The sequence below is a fragment of the Agelaius tricolor genome, unplaced genomic scaffold (genome assembly GCF_023055355.1).
Source record: "Agelaius tricolor isolate 1412-34295 unplaced genomic scaffold, bAgeTri1.0.p SCAF_13, whole genome shotgun sequence".
NCBI classification, from domain to species: Eukaryota; Metazoa; Chordata; class Aves; order Passeriformes; family Icteridae; genus Agelaius; species Agelaius tricolor.
The window spans coordinates 12,409,599-12,434,242 of NW_027269273.1; the positions used below are offsets into that span (position 1 = coordinate 12,409,599).

At 39.1% G+C, this 24,644-nt stretch overlaps 1 protein-coding gene across 1 annotated transcript in view; it reads right to left on the bottom strand.

Annotated features, from left to right (window-relative positions):
* Nucleotides 1-1,454: 1,454 nt before the first annotated feature.
* SFTPD (surfactant protein D) overlaps nt 1,455-24,644 on the bottom strand; it is a 76,687-nt gene continuing 53,497 nt past the window's right edge. Inside the window, exons 17-24 of the mRNA XM_071438759.1 lie at nt 21,697-23,430; nt 19,322-20,109; nt 15,649-18,555; nt 7,175-11,397; nt 6,392-6,492; nt 3,768-3,906; nt 2,718-2,789; nt 1,455-2,015 (exon numbers count right to left, since the gene is read on the bottom strand). Of these exons, the coding sequence (XP_071294860.1) occupies nt 1,639-2,015; nt 2,718-2,789; nt 3,768-3,891 (573 nt within the window). The 5' untranslated portion in view covers nt 3,892-3,906; nt 6,392-6,492; nt 7,175-11,397; ... (1 more) ...; nt 19,322-20,109; nt 21,697-23,430 and the 3' untranslated portion in view covers nt 1,455-1,638. The remainder of the gene's footprint in view (nt 2,016-2,717; nt 2,790-3,767; nt 3,907-6,391; nt 6,493-7,174; nt 11,398-15,648; nt 18,556-19,321; nt 20,110-21,696; nt 23,431-24,644) is intronic.

Below are 24,644 nucleotides of genomic sequence, written 5' to 3' on the forward strand. Positions count from 1 at the left end.
GATATTGATAGGGATTTTTTGGGGGAAGGCTTCGGTGACTTTTTGTGACATGTAAACATTTTGCTCTAACAAAGAAACTGCACAGTTAGACTCAAAAACTGCTAATGAGGTTTGCTTATTAAAATACTAATCTTTAAGAGGTAGTTTTAAGTAAACCTTCAACACTTTCTAGCAGATTTAGTGTAGCTGGTCAGATCTAAACCCAGGAAAATGAAAAGGTATAAATTTAGCCTTACCTTTTTTCTCAACGTAACCACAGTTAAAGTTGTCATGGCTTTATTACCTTCCTGTTTGAAACTTTTGGCGAAAATGGTACCATGGTCATAGGTCTCAGAACAGGCTGCTTTGGAAAGCAGGTTTGAAAGCAGGTTCACACTTTGAAACCCATCCAGCGTGGTCCTGGGTGCACCTTTTCCATTTCAGAATCCCAGTCTGCTCTCTAATCAGTGGAGGGCTGCATGAACCTTGGGGGTGAAGCACCCCTTGCCAAAATTTTGGCAGGGCTTGCAGTGAATGGGAATAGATCCTACCCCTCTTCCTCATGGGAGCCTTGGGAACATCTGGGACTGCCCAGAGTCAGGTCCAGCTCCCAGGGGTTCCTGCACAGAGCCAAATGTGGGGGAGGAGATTGTGTTTAATGCATGAATTTTAAAGCTGGTGCTTTCTTTTTTTCCCTCCATCAGGTAGTGTGTAAATGAGGATGGATGAGCCCAGGGCTTCCTCACTGCAAGGTAAGAATGTGAGAATGTGCTGCTCATGGTAACTCTGCTCAGCTGCCCATGGTAACTCTGCTCATCTGGTCCTACCAGATTTGAGTTGAAGTCTGTCTGTGCTGTTGCTTGGTATATAACCTCAGCAGAGATGTTTGTGTTTGAACTGATTGAACTTCCACTCTTAGCTGCCTTCCCAAAACATTATCTGCTTTGGGAAAAGACAGGTGGCCTTCCAACACTGCAGTTTCATGTTTTTCTGAGGGAATGTGCTGTTTTAGCAACAAAATGCAATCTTTGGCATTTTATACACTCTATCTACTTGAATTGAGTGCAATATTCATCTTTGTGTTTTATAGAGAGTAGCCTCTGAAACTAGAAAAATTAATTGTAACTAGTATTATTGATATTTTTATAAAACAAAAGGTGGACACTAATGAATCAGTGAGTGGTTCAATGTGACACAGGCTCTGTGATTGAAAGTGATGTCCAAAACCTGAAACCATAATTGCTCCAGTGAAGTCAACCTCTGTGCATCTCTTTTGAGGCAGAAACTTAAGAACTTAACATTAAGTACTTCAAAATGCTTCCAGCCATGACACCATGGGAAATTTTAACTTCAGCATTTCCAATCTCCCAAACCTTGGAATTTTCCTCTAATCTAAGGTACGAGACAGTCTGCCATGAGAAATGAATTCTGAGGTATTCCCGACCCTCCAAAAGGGAGAAACAACATCAGGCACATCAGTTCAGGCACATTTTAATCATGTTAATCACCTAGCACATTTGGCATTTTCCTAAGGCTAAAAAAGATCACAATATGATTCATCTTATATTTTAGGATACAAAGAAATTGCAGAAATTTAATCAACCTGAAACACAGATACTTCATTATCTCCATACTCTGAGGTGGCTGAAAGGCCATTCTTTAAAATTCACAGATTGTGAGACGGTACATGTTGCATTTTTTGTCATTCCAGGTGCCATCAGTGTACATCTCCACACATGTCTCTTTCCCTTTGCCATTGGGCTCATGCTGGTGCCAGTTGCTGTAACTCAGAGGCATGCCATTTAAATACTTAACCTGACCTGAAGTCTCCCCCTTTCTAATGCCCAGGTAAGCATATTGGTTATACTGCTTCACAATGTCCAAAATAGCTTTATTCTCCTCCTCATTCCTGGGGGCTGCAAGAGTTCCTCCAACCTCTTCACAGGATTGCAGTGCAGATGCAAAGTCAGCTTTCTTCCCATTGCTAGCAAGTATTTTCTCTCCTACTTTTCTCATTTTCCCATTCAAAGCAAGCACTGAAACATGAAAAGAGTTAGCTTTGTAAATTCTCTATGGCATACTGATGTAAAAGCAAAGTAAAAGAAATCAAGAGATGAAAACTAAAAGTGCTAAAAGGAACAGAGGGAAAAATTGAGCTAAGGAAGAAGATAAATAAAGATCCTTAATTTTACCCATTCACTAACTGTTCACTAAATATATTTTTCTGCTTGTGACCACTTGTCCTTGTCTCCAAGACAAGGATGTCTCACCAACATCTGCTAAATATCAACCCTGTTATATTTTGTGTACTTTCTGATGATGATCAGCATGCTTCAGATTTGAGCAAAGGAAACAGAAAAATGATAATTGTTTTGTGAATCCCTTTCAGTACAAAACAATTTACCACCTTTAACAAGCTGGTTGCTGATAGATAAAAGTGGTACAAGACTGAGTTTCCACAAATCCATGTGGAAAGTACAACAACAGGTAGTTGGAGTATTTTTAAAAATAAACCTAATTTGAATAAATGTGCATTATGATTGCCAAGAGGAATCTGCTTCTCACCAGGGAAATAAGAACCCTGACTTCCCCTGCTTTCAGTAAGAAAATGGAGTTTTGGAGTGTAGCACCCATTCCAAATGCAGTTTCTTTCCTGCAAGTCATGGTTCTGTAAATAACTTTGCCTATTGCACTTAAAATTGATTGTGAGCTGAAAAAGTAACAAGGGGAAGAATTACCAGCCTCAAGTCGGAAAAGCCGGTGCTTCAAATTTGCTAAAGCAAATTTGCTGGCCAGAGAATCAGGCAGACCTATACAGAAAAAAACAAAAGTTATACAGTTATACTAGGCTGTGCTGCTAGGAACAATCCCATGGATAAAAGCCATTACTTTCCAGAACTAACTTGCAAATGTATTTTTTAATATCAGCAAGAGTAAAATAAATATTTTCCCATTATTTTCTCACATTGTTGTTAATCTAGATTAAACAAACAAAAACATCCAATCATCTGAAATGCTGGTAATTCTCCTCTGCAGAAAAGAAACTGAAGCTCTACAGGTTGAAGCCTTTTGTTAGCTTATCTATGAAACTGGCTTTGCCAAAGGTTTCATTGGTGATGACAGGCATGAGGAACACTCTGAGGAGGAAACAGTTCCTATGGCGCCGTGTGAGTTTCTTTTTAAAGTGCTGGGTGTTTATCTTGCTTTAATGGGAGCCATAAACAGTGGCAGTGGAAGGTTTCTGAATAGTGTAAAATACATCCAGTGCTGCTTGCTAAAGATGGGAACCCACTGTAAAGGTAGATTCTTTTTTTCAGACCACTTTCCTCAGGTAACGGGGGTCCTATGTGTAGAATAAAGTCACTAATGTATTCTCATGATCATAATCCACAATTCACAGCTAAAACAAACAGCAATGGAGAAAAACAAAATGTTGCTGCATCCCCAGCAATACTGCAGCTCTTACTGCACTTCACAGCCCATTAAAAAAACCCCATATTTGACCTAATACAGGGACTCTGGGAATAATTTTGATCATGCTTTAGCCTTGTCAGCAGACCTGGAGAAAGCATTTCTACATATATATAAATATGTATATAAATTTCTCCCCCAGAAGAAAGAGGAGACCTGTTTTTTAGAAAAAATAAACTGCCCATTTCCTCCATTCTCTTTTCCTTCTTGTGCTTAACACATCTGCTTCCTTGAGAGCACGTGTCCTTCTGTGTTATCTGTTCTGGTCATGCAGCCTTTGTCAGGTGGGTCTCTTGCAAAAGATGAAGTTTGCTTACCTTTGAGACCATTCCTTCCAGGGATGCCAGGCAGCCCAGAAATTTCTGGGCATTTACTCTGGGCATGGCAAGTCACTGACAAAGCAGCCAGTGCTATGAGGATGTAGGATGAGTTAGACAGCATGATTTCTCAGGCCAGCTGTAAAAAAAACAAACCCACACATTTGTCAGGCAATTCTGTAAGAAATTGTAGACATTGGTTCATACAGCTGCACACTCTCCCCCCACCATCATCCCTTCTTGAAATTTACATTATTTACTTGTTTAAATAAAGCTTATAGTTCAGGTGTAAAAGATTTATTTTGCAACCATTGTGTAGTTCATACACAAAATTCTTTCTAGACTGATAAACTTGGAGTAGTGAAGATAAATTATCCCTTTCACTGTCATTGACTATTTGTTGGATTAATCCTTGAGAAATTATAAACTCAGAGATAACTGATTACACTTAAGCCATTAGTTGTCTGCAAGGACTGTAATCACTGGATGATGCATAGGATATTACCCTGAAAGGCAGATTTGTCACAGTGGAACTGGTCGTGTTTGGGAGCTTGTTAAAGCCCAACACTATCTAAGCATATTTATTTGGCATAAACTGATACTGTTTTACACATGGGCAAAACTTTATGGCTCAATTGACATTCCTATCCTGTTTTGAACAAAATTCCACAAGCTTGAAAATGACAGTTAATCTTGTAGAAAATAATTTTTTGCTGGTTGGCAATAGGCTTATTCATCTTATTTTATCCCCACAGATAAAACAACAACTAGGGTTATAATCATAGTGCTGAGCTATCACGATTGAAAAGCATTTTAGAACTGTACATTGTGGGTTGTTTACAGCAAAGTGTGTGTGCTGTGCAGCTGTGAAACCTGAAGGACTGTAAGATACTATGGCATAGAAATATCCAGTTATTGACATCTTTCAGTTAAAGTAACAGGAGATATAAAGAAAGGTTCAAGATGCCAGAATGTGTATCTGTTTCCAGTGGGGTGATGTTCATGAGTTGACTCATACAAAACAACTTAATATCCATTACTTCACTTTTCTAGTGGCACAAATCAAAGAGGATCCTGTACCTACTCTCTCTTAAAAAGCTCCGTGTTTTTTTTTTTTAAATCAGCATTTACACATACTAGGTTCTAAATCTAGCTCCTCTTAAAATTTAAAATAAAAGCTTGGTTGGCTTGAATGCTGTAAGATTATTAACACCTAGGTTGATCAAGCTATAACAAGGTATTTGCTGTTACATTTCAAAGTATATATGCCAAGCAGAATCAAAATATCACCTAGTGTCATTTATTAAGTGAGGTGAACTTTTAAAAGATAAAGCATTGTTTATATCTTCCATATTGACTCTGTTATAGAAGACTTCTGAGGTTATTTTTAATCTGCATCAACAGCAACTTTTTTTTCTAGGGGAATGTCTCATCAACCTCAATCTGATGGAACATACCCTTGAATACACAAATATTCAATTATGTCATAAATTTGCAGCACATAGGATCTGTTTAACTAACAGAATATGGTCAAGAATTTGCACTTTAAAGAATGTAAGATCAAATCCACCTGAGAGCACATGTGCAGTATTAAAGGTGCTGTTCAGTTTGGTTTGTTGAATTTGAAGCATCTCCAGTTGTTTACCCTTTACTAAAGGCCAGCAGACCCCTCTGGAAACTCTGGCCAGTGACTCAGAGAGAGCAGATTATTAAAGACCTTAACAGAAACCTACCTGAGGTGATAGGCATAGTCACATCCTTGAGATAAGGAAATGCAATTACAACATGTACCCTTTGCCTGGTGATGATCATTCAGGGAATTACATCTGAATGGACTACTGCATCCAGCTCATAATTGGATTATGATGCAGAGTCAGACTCCTGATCAGTTATATAGCAAAATTGAAAAAACACAGCTCTTCAGTTTTAATCCAGTTTTAATGACCTTCATCAGTCATTACTATCTAGTGTCCTTCAGGCACCTCCTTATCTACCAAAATTGCTAGTATAAGCAAAGTAAAAAAATTACTAATAAAGGGAAATTTAATTTTAGAACATAAATATGACCACAGAAATCAAAAGGAACAGGTTTGCCTTCTAGCTGAAATTCTTTGTGATTTATTAAAAGGAAATTCAACTTACCCTTCTGCTTCAAAATGAAATGAAAAAGCAGTTCACACAAATTCCCTTTATATAGTGTAGTGTTTGTTAAACGATATGGCTGAAGTGGATATGAGGCCATTAATGAACTTTTTCAGTTTTGCTCATATATTTGGTATGCAAATACTGAAGTCAGTTTTAAGGGTTGAGAAATTTCTTTTTTTTTAACAAAATACAGCCAAAGTTGTAGAAAATACAATCCAGAACTAACAGATAACCCCAGATTTGTAGACACAAAAGATATAAAACTGTAAAGTAACTTTCAGCAATTTTAGGTCATATTTTAAAATTGTTTGTTGTTTTATAAAAGCAAAAAATGGCAGATGGCCACCAGTGGCTCGTGTAAAAGGAAAGATACTCTTGTGATTAATCTTAGGGAAGCCTGGTACCTTCCAGATAGTCTGACCCAGTAATCAGAATTCTAAACTTTCCTCCCCTCTCTGTATCTGATGTATTTATCTTACCTTAATATAATTTTCTAGCTATGTGCTAGAATGCTCATTGTGGTCTCTCTTGCACAAGACAGCTGCTCCTCTCTTGGTCAGAGATGGATCTTGGAAAAAATCTGTAGACATGCACAAAATTTTCAAATGGATTAAAAAAAAAACAAAAAAAACCACCAAAACAAAAAGAGAAACCAGAGGTTTTGCTCCTATTGTTTCCTAGAAATAAATACTGGGATTTTGTAACTTCCTTCTGGTTCTGATGCATTCTACTCTAAAATGTTTGATCCTAGATGGGGTTTGTTTTATAAACCTCAGCAAGCCAACACATCAGTGCCTCACCTGAGAGATAGAAGTACCTCAGCTTCACAGATTTTCTGTGTTTTGTCAGTTTATACTGTGGTCTCTTAAGGATAGGATGTTTTCTATTTTTCATTTGCATTTTACATAAGCTATTTAAGTTTTGTCATCACCCCTAATAATAATAGTGTTATTCTTTCTGAATGAATCCAGCAGGATTCACAGCTGCAATCTAACACCTTTAGGCTCCCTGCTCAGCAATTAGAGATGTTTCATATCAACTGGCTGACCTAGCCAAGATAAAATACCAAAGCAGAAGATACATTTAGGATTCCCCTTAGACATAGTGCAGGCACTTAAATCCAATTCCATTGAGAACTGTGAGCCTTGTCCTGCAGTCAAAAGTGCCCAGCATGGCCTGTTCTCTATCTCAAAACCCCCCACAAATAGCAAATTGAGGATGTAGCAGGTTTCCTTCTTAGCAAATGATCAGTTAATACTCACAAATGTATGTTCTGGACAATCTGTCTTCCAAGTCCTTCCTCTACCAGATGGGCAGCAGAGCTCTGAATGCACACTAGTCCTTTTGCAGCACCAATGGAAACTATTTCTCTCTGTAGTCCACATGAGGTAGATGTAAAAAACTGGTGTTGAGTGGATAAAATGTGGATTAGACAGTACCCAACAGATAAAATATTCTTTCTAATTCCTGTTGCAGTTTGGAAATAGCACAGATACCAGACAACTGAGCACAGTCAAAGACACAGGTAATTCTGTTTCTGGATGGCAGCAGACCTCTGGGGAACATAGGAAATTTCTTCAATTCCAGAACAAGATGGGACTTAATGGATCCAGATTTTGAGAAGCAATATTTTAAATATTGCTGGGTGCCCAAGTTCTTGGGAACGTTACCAGGACAAAATCTCAACAGATCCAATTTCCAGGCAACTCTGAAACAGTTGTAAGGGCTGGTTTTTCTGCTGCATCACTGCACATACAGGCAGCTGTAACACATGAACATGATAAGTCTCTGGAGATTTGTACTGTTTCTTCCACCTAACACAGTTTATATTATAATAAAATTAAAGAATTGAAAGCACTAAACAGGGAGATCAATAAAGCTCCAGTAGCTTATCTCTATCCATTTATGAACGTGTGGCATCAGCAAAACATGGCTTATGATCTAGTAAAACCTTATCAATTCTTATCTTTTGGTAAAACTTTTGAAGAAAGATACATTTGGTAACAGTTGTTCTCCCATGAGTCAGATCATACTTCCACAATGGAATCTGATAAGAAATCTAAAACATAATCCAATGTGAGAGATTACTTAGTCATTTCATTTACTTTCCTTAGTTATGCAGCAGAGAATGAGGGAAAACAAACATACTCAACAAGGAAGAAAGTAAGTAAATATTTTGTCTGCAACCTAGCATCCCTGTAGAATAGCTGGGATGGGAATTCTGAAATTTGCAGGTAAACCTGTGTGATAAAGGCTGAAGGCCTTTAGCTGGGAAACACCCACAAAGCTCAGCAGGGAATTTTAATGGTTTCAGAGGACCCCAGGTACTGCATGCCTCCTTCTAGCATTAGGAAGAACCATAAGAATATTAAATATGATGTTCTGACAGTGGATTAAACCCAAATCCTGCTCAACTCTCAGCAAAGGAGAACTTGGGGAAAAAATGGAATCTGATTTTCAAGATGCCATATGGCCAAAAAGATTGCTTCTTTCTGTAACAGCTCTGCATGCTACCCTCAAAAAACTAACTGCCAAGGGGGGTTCAGAACCAGAACTAATTTTATACAGCTTTCAAGCTTCTCATTTTTAGAACACAAGGTAAACTCATTTTGCTGTTTTGAAGTGAGCTGATTAGTAACTGATTATGATAACTTAGCATTTCCTGATCTGTGTAAAGGTATGCTGTGCTCTTTCACATAAAATAGTGATGTACTGCCTTGCTAGTTTATGTTAGCAATCTGTGAGGCAATAATTTAAAGTGTGTCACTGTGCTGCAAGTTCCTGATATTGATTCTCTGAGTGAGTCCTTGGTACAGCATCTGTGTGACAAGCAGGTGTGGTCCATTCTCCATGTTTACCTCTTTCAAAACAATAGTCATTTTTAAAATTTGCATTCTAGTATTTCCACTGTAATTTATTTGCTGAGCTTTAAATCATACAGAGTTAAGTGTCTATAGTTAGCTTTAAGAGGGCTCATTGGCATCAGCTCAAGTCTTCATCAGAAATACAGGGCACTAAGCATATGTCACCTCTTAGGTCATGAAACAACCCACTAGGTCAAGTGTTACCTCCTCCCCTCCTGCAATTCAATTTTATTGACACAAAACCAAACAAAAATATGGGAATTTCAACAGTCCCCCACCTTTGGAAAATAAGAAACACTGATAAAATAATTTGTATGCTAATTTACAGTGCACTGATGCAGGAATAGGAGGGAAAAAATGTCAACAGTGTGTCACTTAATCCCACTGCTAATACTTAAAGAAAACTGTGCTGTGTGTGCCCTAGACCTTAACTTGAGGATAAACACATTACAGGAAGAATGTAATTGCTGATGAGACCTGTTTATATTTATGAAAAAAGCATGGCATCAGAGAAATGCTGTCAGCTCAATAATACACTGTTATTTTGGGGAGTGAATCCCAGGGAGATTTCTATGTTTAAGTGTACACAGGTAGATGTAGAAGAAGAAGGAATACTGAATATAGATCATGAGTTTCCAAGCAGACTTGGGGAGCAAAGCTTGGAGCACTGGATTTTAAAGAGCTGGCTTCACCAGACTGAACTGAACCTTAACCTTAACCCAAATCCCTTTCAATCTATCAATTTTCTGTTCTAGGAAAAACAATTCAAACTTTGCTATCAAGAAAAGAGGTGACCAGATTTCAATTTTTTTTCTTAAAGTCATGGTTCTCTCCTACCAAAGAACTTTCAAGTTAAACCCATGTTAACAGAAGTACCTGGCCTTTGCTTTCAGATTACATTAGATTCCTTCTCTCTCATATACTTTAAATAATTGATTTAAACTACAGATATCAAAGTGGTCTCTTGGGTTTTGTGAAAATGGTAGGCAAGTTGCTAGATTAAAGTAATTTTGACTGAGCCATTGTTTCTATGCCTTGAATTAAAAAAGGAGAAAACCAAACAGCACATTAAAACAAAGGCAACAAGCAGCTCTTACTTTGACAATAACAGAGTTTTAGACACAGCCTTCTTCCTTCCTTTGGGCAGGCCAAATGCTCTTCCCTTCTCCCTTCCCATATTCTTTATCCAGGTTTAGTAAAACTTTGGACCACACTCTAATCAGCTTCTGTCTTGTCTTTTCATAAATAGGCAGAAACATTTCACTCTAAATTCAAAACCTAGTAATGTTTTCAAGTCTGTTTCTTACCTGTTTCAGAGCTAGCTAAAGGGAGATGTTATTCCTAGGATCACTGAGGAATCCTGTTTTTTTCCCCCTCAGATCATCAATTCACCTTTTTATCCTGTAGGACAACTGTATTGTCCTGTATTACCAACTCTAATTCCTCCTTTCATCTTCTGCAGCAAGCAGCCCCCTTACAGGAATACTGCTTAACAGCATGGGGAATGACTCCTAATCTTTGTTCAAGAGCACAAGGAAATTACTCACTGCAATGTCACTTAGGTGTGTCACAGAGCAGTAAACATTGCCTTCCTCCACTGGGAACAGTGCAAAGAGAAATGCTGGAGGTGTCCTGCCACTTTGTGTTCCCATAGAGATGAGCTGCACCATTTACCTCCCATCAAAAGTGGTAATAGGAAGCAATTTATGCTTGAACAGCCACTGGCCAACATTGCCTTGGAAACATGTGCTTGCAATTCATATCTTGCCCTTATGAATAGCCACCTGGCTCTTGTTATCAATTTAAAATAATCTAGCCTGCTGATAGGAAAAAAATTCTGCCAAGCTCTTATTATGTTGTTATTGCTGGGAAATGGCTGTGTTATGTCTCACTGATGAGTGTTAGAACATATGTATCCAAAAGCATTGTCAGTGTTTTATTTGCAATAGAAATTCAAAGTCCTTGGGAGAAACTTGTGGTTGAAAACACGTGGCAGAAAATACAGAGTAGCAAAGGAAAATAATAAACTCACCAAGCTGCTGTTAAGGTCTGATGATCACAGTGAAATGAAGCTGCCTTGTATTTTACTGAAGGGACACAATCATTAATGAATTCTCAGCAAACACCACCTATTGTGGTTTTTATTGCTGTTATGAGCTGAAAATTAGGACAACAGGTATTACAGAATTCCATTTTCCACAGATTTTTTCAGGAGAGCGAACACAAAATTCTCAGTGTTTTAGCTGATTGTGTTGTTGGAAGCACGTAGAGCTTAACACACCAAATCTGCTTCTTTTGCACATGTTTGATCCTAATTCGTGCAAAAGCAGAGGAGCATTTTATAGCAGACAGCTAATGAAGTACTTCACCATTTCAGTTCCCCTGAAAAGCAGATATCCTGAGCACCTGATGGTTGGTGAGGCTCAGCCTGCATCCACCCAGCTCCTGCAATTGCACGTGGTGGTTCTGTGCAAAGGGCTGACATGCAAAGGAAAGGCTGTGAGTGCCCAAGGAGGCAGATTCATCTCCTTACCTTTGACTGATACATCCCAGCTGACTTGAAACTACCTGAGGTGCAGTTATTGCAGAGGCTTTGGTGCAGAAATACTCTTGGAAGGTTCCTGCAAGGGTAAATGAGAAAAGCTCTATTTAAAGCCCCTTGAAGTTCAGCTAATAGATAGAAACAAGGAACAGATGAAGACTCAAAGAAATAGAAATAAAACAAACAGGAATGAACAGAGTTCTACACCCTCAGATTCCCTCTCAAGAGAGGGGAAGATCTTGAATGTTGCTTGAGGCCAAAATGATTCAAACTGAAAACGTTTATTAAACGGTTATTAAAACACAGCAGACTTAACTTGAATGACAAATCAAAGAGAATATTTAATAACTTTGAGAAATGTAATAACCAGGAATGTCAACCACTTAACTAATAAAATATCATTTTGTTATTCCATGGGGGTCACCTCTTACAGCCTTTAAGTGGCTTTATATGTAGTTTTGAAGACTAACAAAAATAATGTTTAATAAGACAAAAGAAACTCTATACAATTATTAAGAATCATTTCAGCTACCTATTCTAGTATGAAATATACCTTTTATAGTATAATGAAAGTATTAATTATATTTATTTATAAATTGGTTTTGGCACTCTTACTTGGATTTGAGGACTCATTCTAGGCAGACAGGAGTTTCCCAGGAGTGGGAATCTACACAAGAACTCCTCAAACATTCTCGTTTTTCAAGAAGTCTCACTGTTTGTCTGCCTTACCAGAACATCTCAGGGACCCAAGCTAGAAGCCAGTTTTCCCCAGCTGTGCCTGTGCTCAGCCCTGTGCACAGCCCAGCCTGCTGGGTACAGCAGAGCTCCTCTTGCACAGGCTCAGGCCACTGCCATTGTTCCTGTGGACAATCCCCTAAAGCTGGAGTGATTTTAAGTATGAACTTATACAATCTAGTTTTCAAATCCTTGAGAACAACTGTGCTCCTGTTTTGGTGCTTGTGTCACCATGCCAGTAGTACACTGCATTTCTCTAGAATCTATTTTCCCACACAAAGGGGGCCCAACAGTTTAATCACTGCAATCTTTTATGGTTTTTTTACCTTTCCTGTTGAACAGACTTTGTTATTGTTACAGAGATAAATGATGTAAACTATTATATTTTCAACAACTCACACAGTTTGCCACAATAAAGACCAAATTCAGAACTATTTTGAGAGTATTTGACAAAAATAAACCTTAGGACTGCAGTATTCAAAACCACTGGAGAGCTCCCAGTAACTTGAGACAAAGAGTAATATACAATTTTCAGTGAAGTGATATACATAATACATTTCAGCACTGCAGATACATTTGAAATATTTCTTAAATAGCTTTTTTAACTGCTATTGTGTGAGAAGCTGAAAACTTTTCTTGTCATCCAGTCCTGCCATGTTGTTGCCAACACTTATTAAAAATACAGGTTTTGCTTTAAGATAGAATTTAAAACATGATGTTATAAAGAAACAAGAATAGAAATATTTTCACTTTGCTTGTAGAACTTTTCCATTGAAAGGCTTTTAACTTCTATTCACCATTAGTCATGAAACCCAGAAATGCACTTCACTCATGAAAATGACAGATGAGATTCTCCAGAGGGTGGCAATTGCAGCTTGAAACTAAATACCATGTAGTAGAAAATAACAGCCCATAGAGGACAATCAGAGACTTCAAGATAACATTTGCTCCACTACTTTTTGATGCGTAAATAAAAGATCTACTTAACAGGCTTAGGAAGTCCCATAAATACAACCCCTTTTCCATTTTAGCTGCATGTCTAGAATAAAAAGGTAAAAGGATTTAAATAGTGCACAATTTCCTCCTGTCTTTCCTTTCTGTGAATATGTATGGTTGCTTAGGCAGGGTGGAGAGGGTGTAAGGGGATAGACAAGTTAAATGTTTGTGATCTGTAGCCAATGTAGTGCTGGTCAAACCACTTCTGAATGGGACACCTTCACAGGGGTGTCATTGGACACATAAAGTGCAAGACAGGAGATAATCAAGAGAGTAACTAATGTAGACAATATGATTCTGCTGAAGGGGTTTCAGGATTTCAAGCTAAATTTGGTGAAACTGTGTCTGTCCATCTCAGCTAAAGAAACTTGCATGGTTTAACTTCTCTTACATCAAAACAAAACTGTGAATTACAAATGTGCTTGGGTATAATTGTTGGGGCAGGATGGAAATTTGCATAGAACTTTTTTTTCTACACCCCTGAAGCACAAGGCAAAGGTGGCCAAGTGTTGCAGCACAGCCGTGCAGCTGGGAAGAAAGGGAAAAGATTCTCCCAAGGATCCTCCCAAGTAAGCCCAGAAAGCCTGATGAGAAAAGGCACAAAGAAACAGTGAAATTCAGGCTGCTGCACTGCTGAGCAGCTGCAGGTGTGTTTGCATGAAGCCCAAGGTAGCAATCTCAGGCTCTGAAATCAGACACCTAAACGTGGGTCGACCTGCTGCTCTCACATTCTGTGTATTTAGTCCAGCTGCTTGAATTTTTTTCTGAATTTAAACACTCTAGAAGAGGATGCCAGCCAGTTGCACATTGTAGAGTCTTCCTCCCACTGCAAATATGCCAGAAGTTTCTTTGCAGGATGAGCACAGAAGCTCAGCTCAGAGGGACAAACTGTGCCACCAGCTGAAGTCATAAACAAACCAGAGCTCACAGAAAGCCAGGAAAAAGCTCTTACAGGTGTCTACCCTGAAGCACTGATCTAAACAGCTCAACTGATGTCTGAATCTTCACTGGGGTCACAGGCCATAAAAAGAGATTTTAACTGTAGGTGCCTCGGGAAAAAGTCATTTGTGCTAGAGAGAGCACAGAGTATCCAGTCGTGCTGCTGGTGCTGAGAGATACAGCAGAGCTTAAAAGAGACACAAGGCTGTGCCCAGCTTTCCAGGCAATCTTGCATTGTTTATTCCCCTGAGCATTTTTGGCCAAACTGCAACCCAAGAATTATTTTTCACTCCTTAGGTCTCCAGGTGCTAAGAACAGAGCAGAGCCATTTGGCAGTGCTACACTCACAGGCCCTGCATAAAGCTTCTCCTCTGCATGTTTAAACTGAAGAGTTTGATGCCTTCACACCAGGAAACCAGCCACAGCAGAGAACTCACCTCTCCTCTGTTCTAACTGTACATTAGCCACCTGCTCCCCCATATTTATGTGTTATAAGTAAAAATTAAAGCAGTAAGTATGAGCTGCTACTGATTGAATGGCTTCCTGTTTGCACCTTGTAGCTTCCACTAAAAATTGCCACTTGAAAAGTAAAGAGAATGAAAAGAGCCTTTCAATGATTGTGGTTTTTTACATGTGACAGGATAGCTCCTCCTGAGTATGTACTTAACCTGAAATTGTGTTTTAGAAAGATAAACCCAGCAGCTGATTAACAAATGCTGCTTTCATCCTGAATTACTTATAAGCCCTGTGGAGGTCATATTAGCACAATATGAGTTGGTTCTATTCAGGGATATAACAACAAATACAGATTAGTTTATAATTAATGCAAAATTAAGTGGTCATCAGGAATGCTGATTTGAGCCTTCTGGAAGACAATAGACCACAATTTCAGACTCTTTCTTTTTAGCACCTACTGAAGAAAGGTGTTTCTCAAGGAAGAAAAGGTGTCCCTGACATAAATGATGAAAAAGGTCAGAACTTAGGGCACATCTCATAACACCTTGCTCAATTGTAAAATTTCAAGTAATATGAATTAGTAAAGAGCTCATTTTCTATTTCCAGGTGTGGCTCCTGCCCTGTAGACTTTTGTCCAGCTGAGATCAGCCTGCTCCTACATGATGGCCTTGCAGGCTGTCAGATTCCAGCACTACTTTTCTGCTCCTCTGGGCACTGCCTCAGGACAGGAGAGGTGACCAGGTAAGCCCAGACTGACAGAGCCACACTTGCACAGCTGCTTTTCCAGCACAGATGGGCTTTCACCATAAAAATGTAATAAAGAGCACTTTGGTTTTCTCAAAAGAAAGGGAATCTGGCAGCTTCCCTTCTGCACAGGAGGTGTTAGAGCTGGGGGAGCATTTCCCTTGAGATGGTGACACCAGGGTAAGCCTACAGGACAGGAAATGCTGGAAATGAGAAGTGGCATCAGAAGGAACCTAAAAGCTCAAGGACTGGGAGTTTATGCCAAGAAGTGCAGCTCAGATGTTCTATAGATCCAATCCTTGCTGGGGCCAAATATGCCTTTCCTGTACAGAGCCTGGTTTAAAAGTTAATTACCTGACAACTCTGGGCTGTAGGAAACTGAGCATACAATAGGAATGTTTTCCCATTCTGCTTTTGAGAACTTCCAGTGTGTTTAGCATAAGAGTACTTTTGCACTTACCTGCAAACCAGTTTGTGGTTTGTATAGATGTCATTTGAATGAAGCACAGTGCTCTCTGAAAATAAACATTAACTTAAGGTTACAAGAAGCTTCATAAATTTCTCAGCTCCATTGGAGATTTGCTGGGAAAAATAATGTAAAAATCAGTCTAAATTACACTTCAAAGCTGAACCCTTGAGAAGGTGGCTGAAATGGCATCAGGAATAGTATTACTAAAAAAAAAAACCAGCTGAAAGAAAGCAACCATTCATATCTTCAAAATACTACTCCAGTTTGTTTTTCCAAATCAGTAGTTTAGTCATTGCAACCTACTGGCTGATGCACTGGGGGCAAAACATATCACTGCTCTTAGTTCAGGTCCAGATGAAATGGTCTCAAAACAGTTCACAGTGGTTTTTGTGTCTCAAAATAGACTTACATAATCATTCCAAATGAATGCATTGAAGACTGAATTATTTCTGATCCCTAAACCCAAATACATCTTTTAGATATTGCACCATTTCCTGTGGTTTTAGGTAATAAATATTGATTAAAAATTCCCAGGCAAAATTTTAAATGCTCTGTTTTTCATAGCTGCAGGACACCAATTAATGCAGAAAAGGAATGCAGTTCACTTAAGAACTGCAAAGATACTTTGCCAGTAATGACAAGGACGGCATGAAGCAGATCAGCAGATAAATCATACTCTGGAAAATTCATATCCTTCACCAATTTCAGTAATTGCTTTTTTGCTGTACCTGTATAACCTAGTGCAGAGAAAATAAATGTCATTACTTATAAAGGTAGACAGGGAATTAGGCAATGAAAATAACAGCTATAAAACAGATGAGCTTGGCATCAATTGCTCCTCTGTACAGACACATTTCTATGTTCCCATGGGTCCATAACTTGCCAGTGTAGCCACAATCCTCCTCTCCTTAGAGGCACTTAGCTTAGTCCTAAACTAAGTGGAAGACAAATTGAAAATCTGCTCCTCCATGGTTAAACACTTACAGCCTTCAATGGAAACATTTTTCTTAATTGTCAGACTCGTAGTACTGGGCTTTGTTGCCATGATATCCACCCCTTCCTAGTGAATACAGTCCATAATTTTGTAGTTCACCTGAGGTGAAAGAAGCTCCCATCAAGAAAATCATAAAAGCTAATAGGATCACTTCTCTCACATTAAGGACCTATCACACCAAACAGGGCCTTTTGCTTTTTTTTCTGCATGAGCTAAATTCCACTTGGAGAACATTTCAGTAGCAGGCTTTTGTATTTAATTTAAGACAAAAAAAAATCTGCTTTCCACTGCATCTAAATCTTGATTTACATCCCCTGTACCTCAGCTGATGCCTATAGATTGCCAGAACACATCATCTTGTTCTCTTCTCATGATTTTCTACTGCACACAAAGCAACTTGCCTGGCTGGTTTACTGTTTTATTCCTCTTTGTAGTTACAGCACAATTCATTTTCCAATCACATGGGAAGAGCTGCATGAAAATAGCTGAAACTTCAAAAAAGAAATTATTTCCATGTCAGTAGCTACTGCAGTGGACTTCTGTACTCAGAGGATAAATACCACTCTGGGCTCTAAGTGATCATTATCAGTCAATTTTAGAACTAGAATAAAAGTGCCCCAGGAACAAAGGCATCACTAAATACTGAAGAAACATAGGACTGTATGCACTGTCCATTATTTACATCATAAAAGAATGTATCAGAAGCTGCATTAGGGTAATCTCCAAGTTTACACCTCAGCTCAAAGATGAAATAGAGACAAATTTTTCATTTGTTTCAAGATTATTAACAAATGCTTCTCTCACGCTGTATTTATGAGGATCTCAGGCAGAAGGAACCACCAGCCTGCTGAGCATGCCATAACTTATTGAAACACACATTTTAACACATAATGATTGAAAATATGAAATCTGTATTTTACTAGGAGATTCAAAATTGAATGTTCAAGAGAGAACAACTATAAATACACCCTGTTTCTGGGTATTCCAGGCCCCTTTTAGAGGCACAGCACAAGCACATCCATCATTTTACCAGGCCAAAAATTATACTTACCTTTACCTTACCTTTTTTGTGTCTATTTAATTCAGCCTCCAAAACCTGTGCTTCTGTTTCCAAAGCAGTTACTTGTCTCTGCAAGTCATCAGTTACTATAAGTGGGACTCAAGGCTGTTGTTAAATAATTTATACTAAAATGACTGCACAACACCTGTCTCCAAGATGCTCAGCTCTCCTGTAATCTGATGCCACGTAAAAGAGATATATGGTTTCCAGAGCAGAAATCACAGGCCACACTGCAGATTTGTTCAGGGAATTTGTCCAACTGGGAGTGCCTTGTCCCTGACCAAAGTGAACACTTGGATAGGCTTTGAATTCTCAGGGCTGCCAAAGTCATCTTCTGTTCAGAGGGAAAAGCCCAGTTCTCACAGGCAAAACAGACATGTGAACATTTTAAAATTAATTAAAGTTGGAGCAAAAAATGCAGGAACAGGCAAAGAATGAGAGAAGAAAAAATGCTGTTTATAACATGAGATAGAGGGCTTGATATTTCACCCACAGAAAACAACAAGCTTATGACTCATTCCAGACAATTTCTCCCTCCAGTTCTGTTGGGCAGCTCATCTCCTATGTAACAGATGGTTTCTTTATCTGCTCCCCACACTTCTGAAACTCACACCTTTCCTGAAATGGTGCTATAGGAATACCAGACACTAACACAAATATTTTTTGGAGAATATACTAAAAGTTTGAAAACCAGACTATAGAAACATGAGCAATTTATTTCTTACCTCCATATTCTACTTTTATTCCTCTCTCTCCTTGCTGTTCTAAAGTTCCTTTTATTCCTGAATGTCTCATTTTTCCTGGGAAACTCTATAGGCCTCTCAATTCTTCTCCTAGAATTTAACTTAAAATAAAAAATTATTCAAATGTTTCCTAAATTTTTCTCCCACTTTGTTTCCTTAGTGCTTTAAGAGAGCACCAAACACCAACTCCTTCCCCCTTGCTCTGCCCAACCCCAGGAAAATAAAAACATCTCAGGAAAATTGAATTATTCCCATGGAAATCTTCATTTCCTAGGAAATGCATTACTTTGATGAAAAAGCCTTTACTACCCCTACATATGGCACTGAAAATCCATGAAATAAATGCCCTCATGTTGTTCCATTCTCTTAAACCAGAAAGCCAGTCTTGTTCAGTGTAATCCAATCCCACATCACAGGATATGATCTAGAAAATGAACTAAATCACAGCATTATTAAGGATTCCTCTCTGGAGTAGTTTGTTGAAAGTATCTTCCAACAAAATAAGCTGGCTTTGCTTATTTCAACCATGGAATTGCAGAGGGCACACAGAGGAGTAGTGGACCAGAAAATATCTATGCAGAATCTCAGTGCATGCCACTGGAATTTTATGTCACAGTTCATATGGAGTGATAACGTTGAGAATTTCTTTTGTGGATGGAAGGCCAGCACCTCATTCCAAGGTGGGTGGGTTACACATGATAACACAGATGTGATATGGTAAGAAAATGTACAATTTCATATCTACTTATTAAGAGTTTGGGCAGAAACTGATTTGGTCACTTGGCAGAGAGTGTGACTGGGTTCTGCCACATGACAGAAAGCATTTTGGAGCCATTTGCTGCTTGCAGCAGCACATGAAAAAATTACCTGACAAATCACATCTTAGGGGAATTCTGCTGTTGGGGCAGAGAGTATGAAGCAATCAAGTTATGACCATCAGATTAGGAGGCAAATCTAGCAAGCATGATTTCTGGTTTTGAGAGCTGGCCCCTGGAAAGAAGGAGCAGTAATAATTTAGTAGGAGATAATAGGAAGTGATTCAGAGTACAAATGGTACGATCAGATTAAAATCTCATTACATCTCTATTTTATGGGCTGCTGTGAAAATGTACAATATTATTTTTTTATTTATTAAAAGCCAAGTATCTAGAGTAGCATTATAAATGCAGAAAGCATGTTCAGCTTCCTGAAATTGTGCAGAGCCGACAAAAGGCTAGTGGGGCAGAAGAAAATGAGAGAAGAGATTAAATGAAAGATTGGAGGAGGCATGAAACAAGAGTAAAGGGATGATAGGGAGTGTCAAAATTACAGTACTGCTAAATGGTCATGGCTCTGTACCTGTTCACCCTTTGCACCTTTGGGACCATCTCTAGCTGGGAAGACACTGGCTGCAGGAGCACTGCACTGAACTTCTGGGCAGGAATAAATTGTCTTTTCAGGTTTTTCTGTGCTAACTGAACTTACTCTTAGCAGTGAAAGCCAAGGCATTGAAAGGATGAAAAAGAATCATTGCTAAGTCCACAGATCCATGACAAATCAGTCATTTAATAAATTTCTCCATTTGCATAATTTTGAGGTGTTACCTGGAAAATACACTCCTGTCTTCAGGCAAAAGAGATAGTGTCTGAATCATGTCATATAGCCCCTGATGGTATCTGTGCATATTGAAAAGAAACAACCAAACTTATAACAGTCTGAAAGTCTTGAGGTCTAATGAAAACACCTAATATCACAACAGTCATTAATCTCACCGTGCTACAAATTAATTTCAGTGTTTTGTTCATTATATGTTGAAATGTACAGCCTTTATCTTCATGCCAAATGAGTCATGCAATATTCCAGTTGAGGATGAATCCTCAACAGCTCATTGTGCTTCTGCTGGGACTCTTCACACCTATCAGGTAATGCCTAAGCTCAAAGTGATTAAGTGCTTCTCTTACCAGAATCTCCACTAATACACCCACACCTAGAAAGGACAAAAAGCTCAAGTATGTTTGAGCAACAATGATCTGAATGTCCCCTCTATTTCTCCTTTGTATATTAAAAAGACACATTTTTCCTCAGTATTACATCTCAGAGCTGAGCTCCTTTTGGATTCCAAAAGATCTGCAATCCTTTGCTGCCCTCTCTGAGCAGAACAGCAGTAACAGATAGAAACATCACAAGGTAAAGCTCTGACAGGCTGCACCACAGGGATTGCCCTTGTTTGCAATATGAGCATCAAATGTGAGGCAATCACACCCCATGTATTCTCTTTAACTGAAAAAAACCCCCAAAATTAAACTACCACAAGCGTGTGCTGACAAACTTTTATAGTACATAAGCTACATATTAAAGGCAAGTGGCCTTAATTTGTCCCAGTTCTAGCAGTCAAAAAAAGAGAAGCCTTGGGAAACACCATTTGGTTGACAGATTTGGGTAACGAGATCTAGCATGAATTCTGCTATTCGCCTCAATTATTTCTCTTTATTTTAATCTTCAGAAAAGATTTCCCACAGAGAGCAGCTTCCCCTGTCAGGTTTCATCTGATAAAGTACCATATAGAGTATAATCATTAGAATATTACTGTAAGAACATTATAATTAGGATAAAAAGCAGAGGTTAAGAAGCACCATTTTTCTATATTCTTCTTTGTGCTTCCCCCATTAGGCTCCCATCAAAGTTTAGAGCAATGGCACATACTAAAATAAAATAAGGAAGGTATTTAGCTAACTAGTATAACAAACCTGAATCCTGGTTTCCATTTCTTATCCAATCTCATGGACTCCAGACATTTCTTAACACCCTGTAAGGATTTCCTTCTGCCGATTTTCTACACTATGCTAATTCTACAATACTAGGGAAGTTGGCATTGCTGGTGTCTCCCTTGAAGGTAACAAGACAAAGCTCAAAATAAAAGAAAACTTGTAAACAAAATGTAAGCCTTCAGGTAAGTTCACTCCCCGCAGGGATTCAACATCACACAAATCTCTGTTGGTTTTGCCAGCCAGGAGCTAAGATCTATTTACATCCATATTTTTCCAGGGTGCTCCAATCCTTTATTCTAGAAGAGCCCAAGTGCCTGTTTACACTTTGGCAAAATGGTGGTGGGTTTTCCTAGCAATTACATCACTTTCCAAGGCAACTGATGACAATTAACACCAACAACAGCTTAGGTTAAAAGAAAAAAAGCAAAATGCACCAAATTTGTCACAAAAATTGAATAAATCTTAGGGAGCTGAAAAGGAAAAAATAAAACTCACCCCAAAACAGGTTTTGCAATCCACACTTATAGAAGGATAGAGAATGCCATGTGGAGAATCACATTGTGTGTATCTAATTGGAGTCTTCGGGTCCCAAGGCTTACACAGTTTGAAATTTCTCAGCAGAGATCAGAATTAGGCTTTGAAAGATGCCCTGAAACTTATATTTAGGAGGTAGCTAGTTTGCAAAGTCCTTTTTGAAGACAGATGTCTCAGGTAATTCATTTTTCCTCCTTAAAATATGCTTTAAGCCATGATTGACCCAATGCAGGTAATGGCAGAGAGGGGAACCTGGTGAGGCAGCAGGAAGTCCTTTTTCCACATGTGGTCTTGGAGGTGACAGCTCTTGGTCATCAGCCCAGAAGCCCAAAACCTGACAGCAGAGGTTGAATTAAAGTCCTAAAACCCCCGTATTTACTCACAGACTACTCAGGGGCAGAATGCTCTTAGACTGTGAGATTGCACCCTCCTGACAGCCCTCCTTGTCAGCTGGCTGGGCCCAGCCCACCAAAGTCCTTCCAAACCATCATGTCTGCATCAACCCGCAAAGGCTGCAAGGCCCCAGCACAAACACTCATCCCAGCAAGGGAACTCTTCACTTCCCAGCACCTTTACCACAGCAGTACACAGGGAAGCTTTGATTGCCTGGCAGCCAGCACAACAGAGAGCTGGAGGGAACAAGTGAAACAGAAACCGGCTGAATTTTTAGCACGAGGACAAGGCTGCCAAAAGAAAAAGGTATATCCTCTGCATTTCTACTAAAAGCTGTTATTTTGTGCTTGGTTTTGGCAAGGGGTTGCTCAGTGGTTTATCTCTGCCTTGCACAATCCTGATGATTGCCAACCTCAGTGTTCCCACCCCTATTTACAGGGGCTGCATGTGGCAGCCTGGGGTGAGCCCTTTGCTCTTTGCCTGGCCTTGGGCTGTGGCACAGTACAGATGAACAACTCAGCAATCAGCACAACTGCAGGCACTGAGTTTTGACTGTAAGGTTTTTCCCCTTTTTTCAGTCAGTGGATCCAGTTTTCAGTAACCTAGGAGAGGGAGGGCTCTTTGAGACCTGTTTTACTGCAGTGACTGCCTGTCCTGCAACAGAGCTGGCACTGCCCAGCTGGCCATTGTGTGGACACAGAAAATACAGTGTGTGCTAGGTGGCTCTGCAACATTAATAACATAAGATTTGATGCTGAGGAAGAGACTTCTTAGCAATTTTGCTTGCAGAAAATTTTCTTACTATGAATAAGTTCTGTTAGATGTTTCCAGCTGCAAAAATTAAACCTCTCAATCCCTGCAGCAGTGTCAGGAGGGGTTTTGTTCCCAGGATCCCATTTTTGGGGCTATTGTTCTCTTTTCTGGTGGCATCAGATAGAGAAGTTGTAGGCTGTCAGCTATTGCCTTGTATCTTTCCTATTCAAGAGCTAGGATAAATTTAGTGTCTGTAAAAATATAATGAACACATCAGTTCAGAGCAGTGCTACTTGTCATATATGATTTGATAAAAACATTGTAGAGCCAACATCATTAAAAAGAGATTTGGAATTAGAGATCTGTTGGGTTTTTTTTTAAATAAGAAGGTGAGATTGCCACGCTGACCTTTGCTGTTTTGGCCAAGAAGCAGACATGGGATTTATACACTGTCAAAATGCAGCATTCAGGGCTCAACTCGTAACCTTGTGACCCACAAGAATGTCTGGTTTGTTGTACAGCTGTTGAACTTCCCTGGAGGTTGCTTGCCTGCAAAAGCAGAAGTATGAAGCAGACAGGATTGTCAGCCATTTCCCCACCCCTAGGTTCCCACCAGGTCAAGACACCATCTTGCTGAAACATAGCTCTTCCACACAGCAGAAATTTCACTAAACTCTGCCAAACCCAGCATGTTTATATGAAGAACAAAATTTACAGGACTGTTGTAAATATCTGCATTAAACAAGAAATAAAAATAATAAGGGCAGGTGGCTTAGTATTCACAAACTATTAAATGTTTTTCTTAGCTGAGTTTGTGATTTCTTTATCTGCTTATCTCTACATCTTTCTCCAGAATTACTTGGCTGTGATTTATACATGCATAGAGAGCTCCTCACTATTTAGATCCTTGAATGTACCTTCTTTCTGCAGACCATTATTTTGGGGGAGTGGTTTTATGTCTGTGTATTCTTGACTATCTAGTGAAACTCTGCAGATTTCCTTGGAGAAGGAAGCAGCTCAGCACAGGAGAACACTTGGCTTTTGAAGTTTCAAACTTGCCTTTGGAGCCATCAGTTTTGAGTATTCTTCACCAGCAGCAATATCATATGGGAATAACAGAAGTGGGAGCTATACCCAATTATTTTCATCACAACATAGCAGGGTGACAGCTCCCAGACACTTGCAAAAGAATAAATGGTTAAAGCACTGGGAAGAAATGCACAGCTACCTCATTGATTCTCTTTGATGTCAGACCATCAGAGTGCTTTTATTCTGAAACCAGGAGTTCACAAAGTGTTTCACACTTTTCATTGAGACAATTAGAGACAGGATTAAAGACTTTGGAAGAACAAAACTCTAGGAATAACCTTGCCTTAAAAAAACCTCAGAGCAGGCATCATGGAGCATGACTCTTAATAGGTACTCATACAGTGAGCATAATTAGAGCTCTTAGAAATATATAAAATGGAAGCTGTCCTGTGCAGGATCATTTTCTTGTGAATTAGTAGTGATTTATCTCTTGCCTGTGTATCCTACCATGCATCCATGCTTCTGCACAATCAGAAGGATGGAGGAGAGCTGAAGTTCTTTATTTCTCTTGACTTGTCAGCCTGCCAAAGGGACTGTGCGCATGAACAGTTGCTTTGTGTTTTGTTTTCTATCCTGAAATAGCCAATCCTCATTAGTGATATAATCTTCAATTGTCCTGTGACTGCTTGGTATATTAAGAGCAAGGTAAAAGTATCAACTTCTTGTGAGGGAGA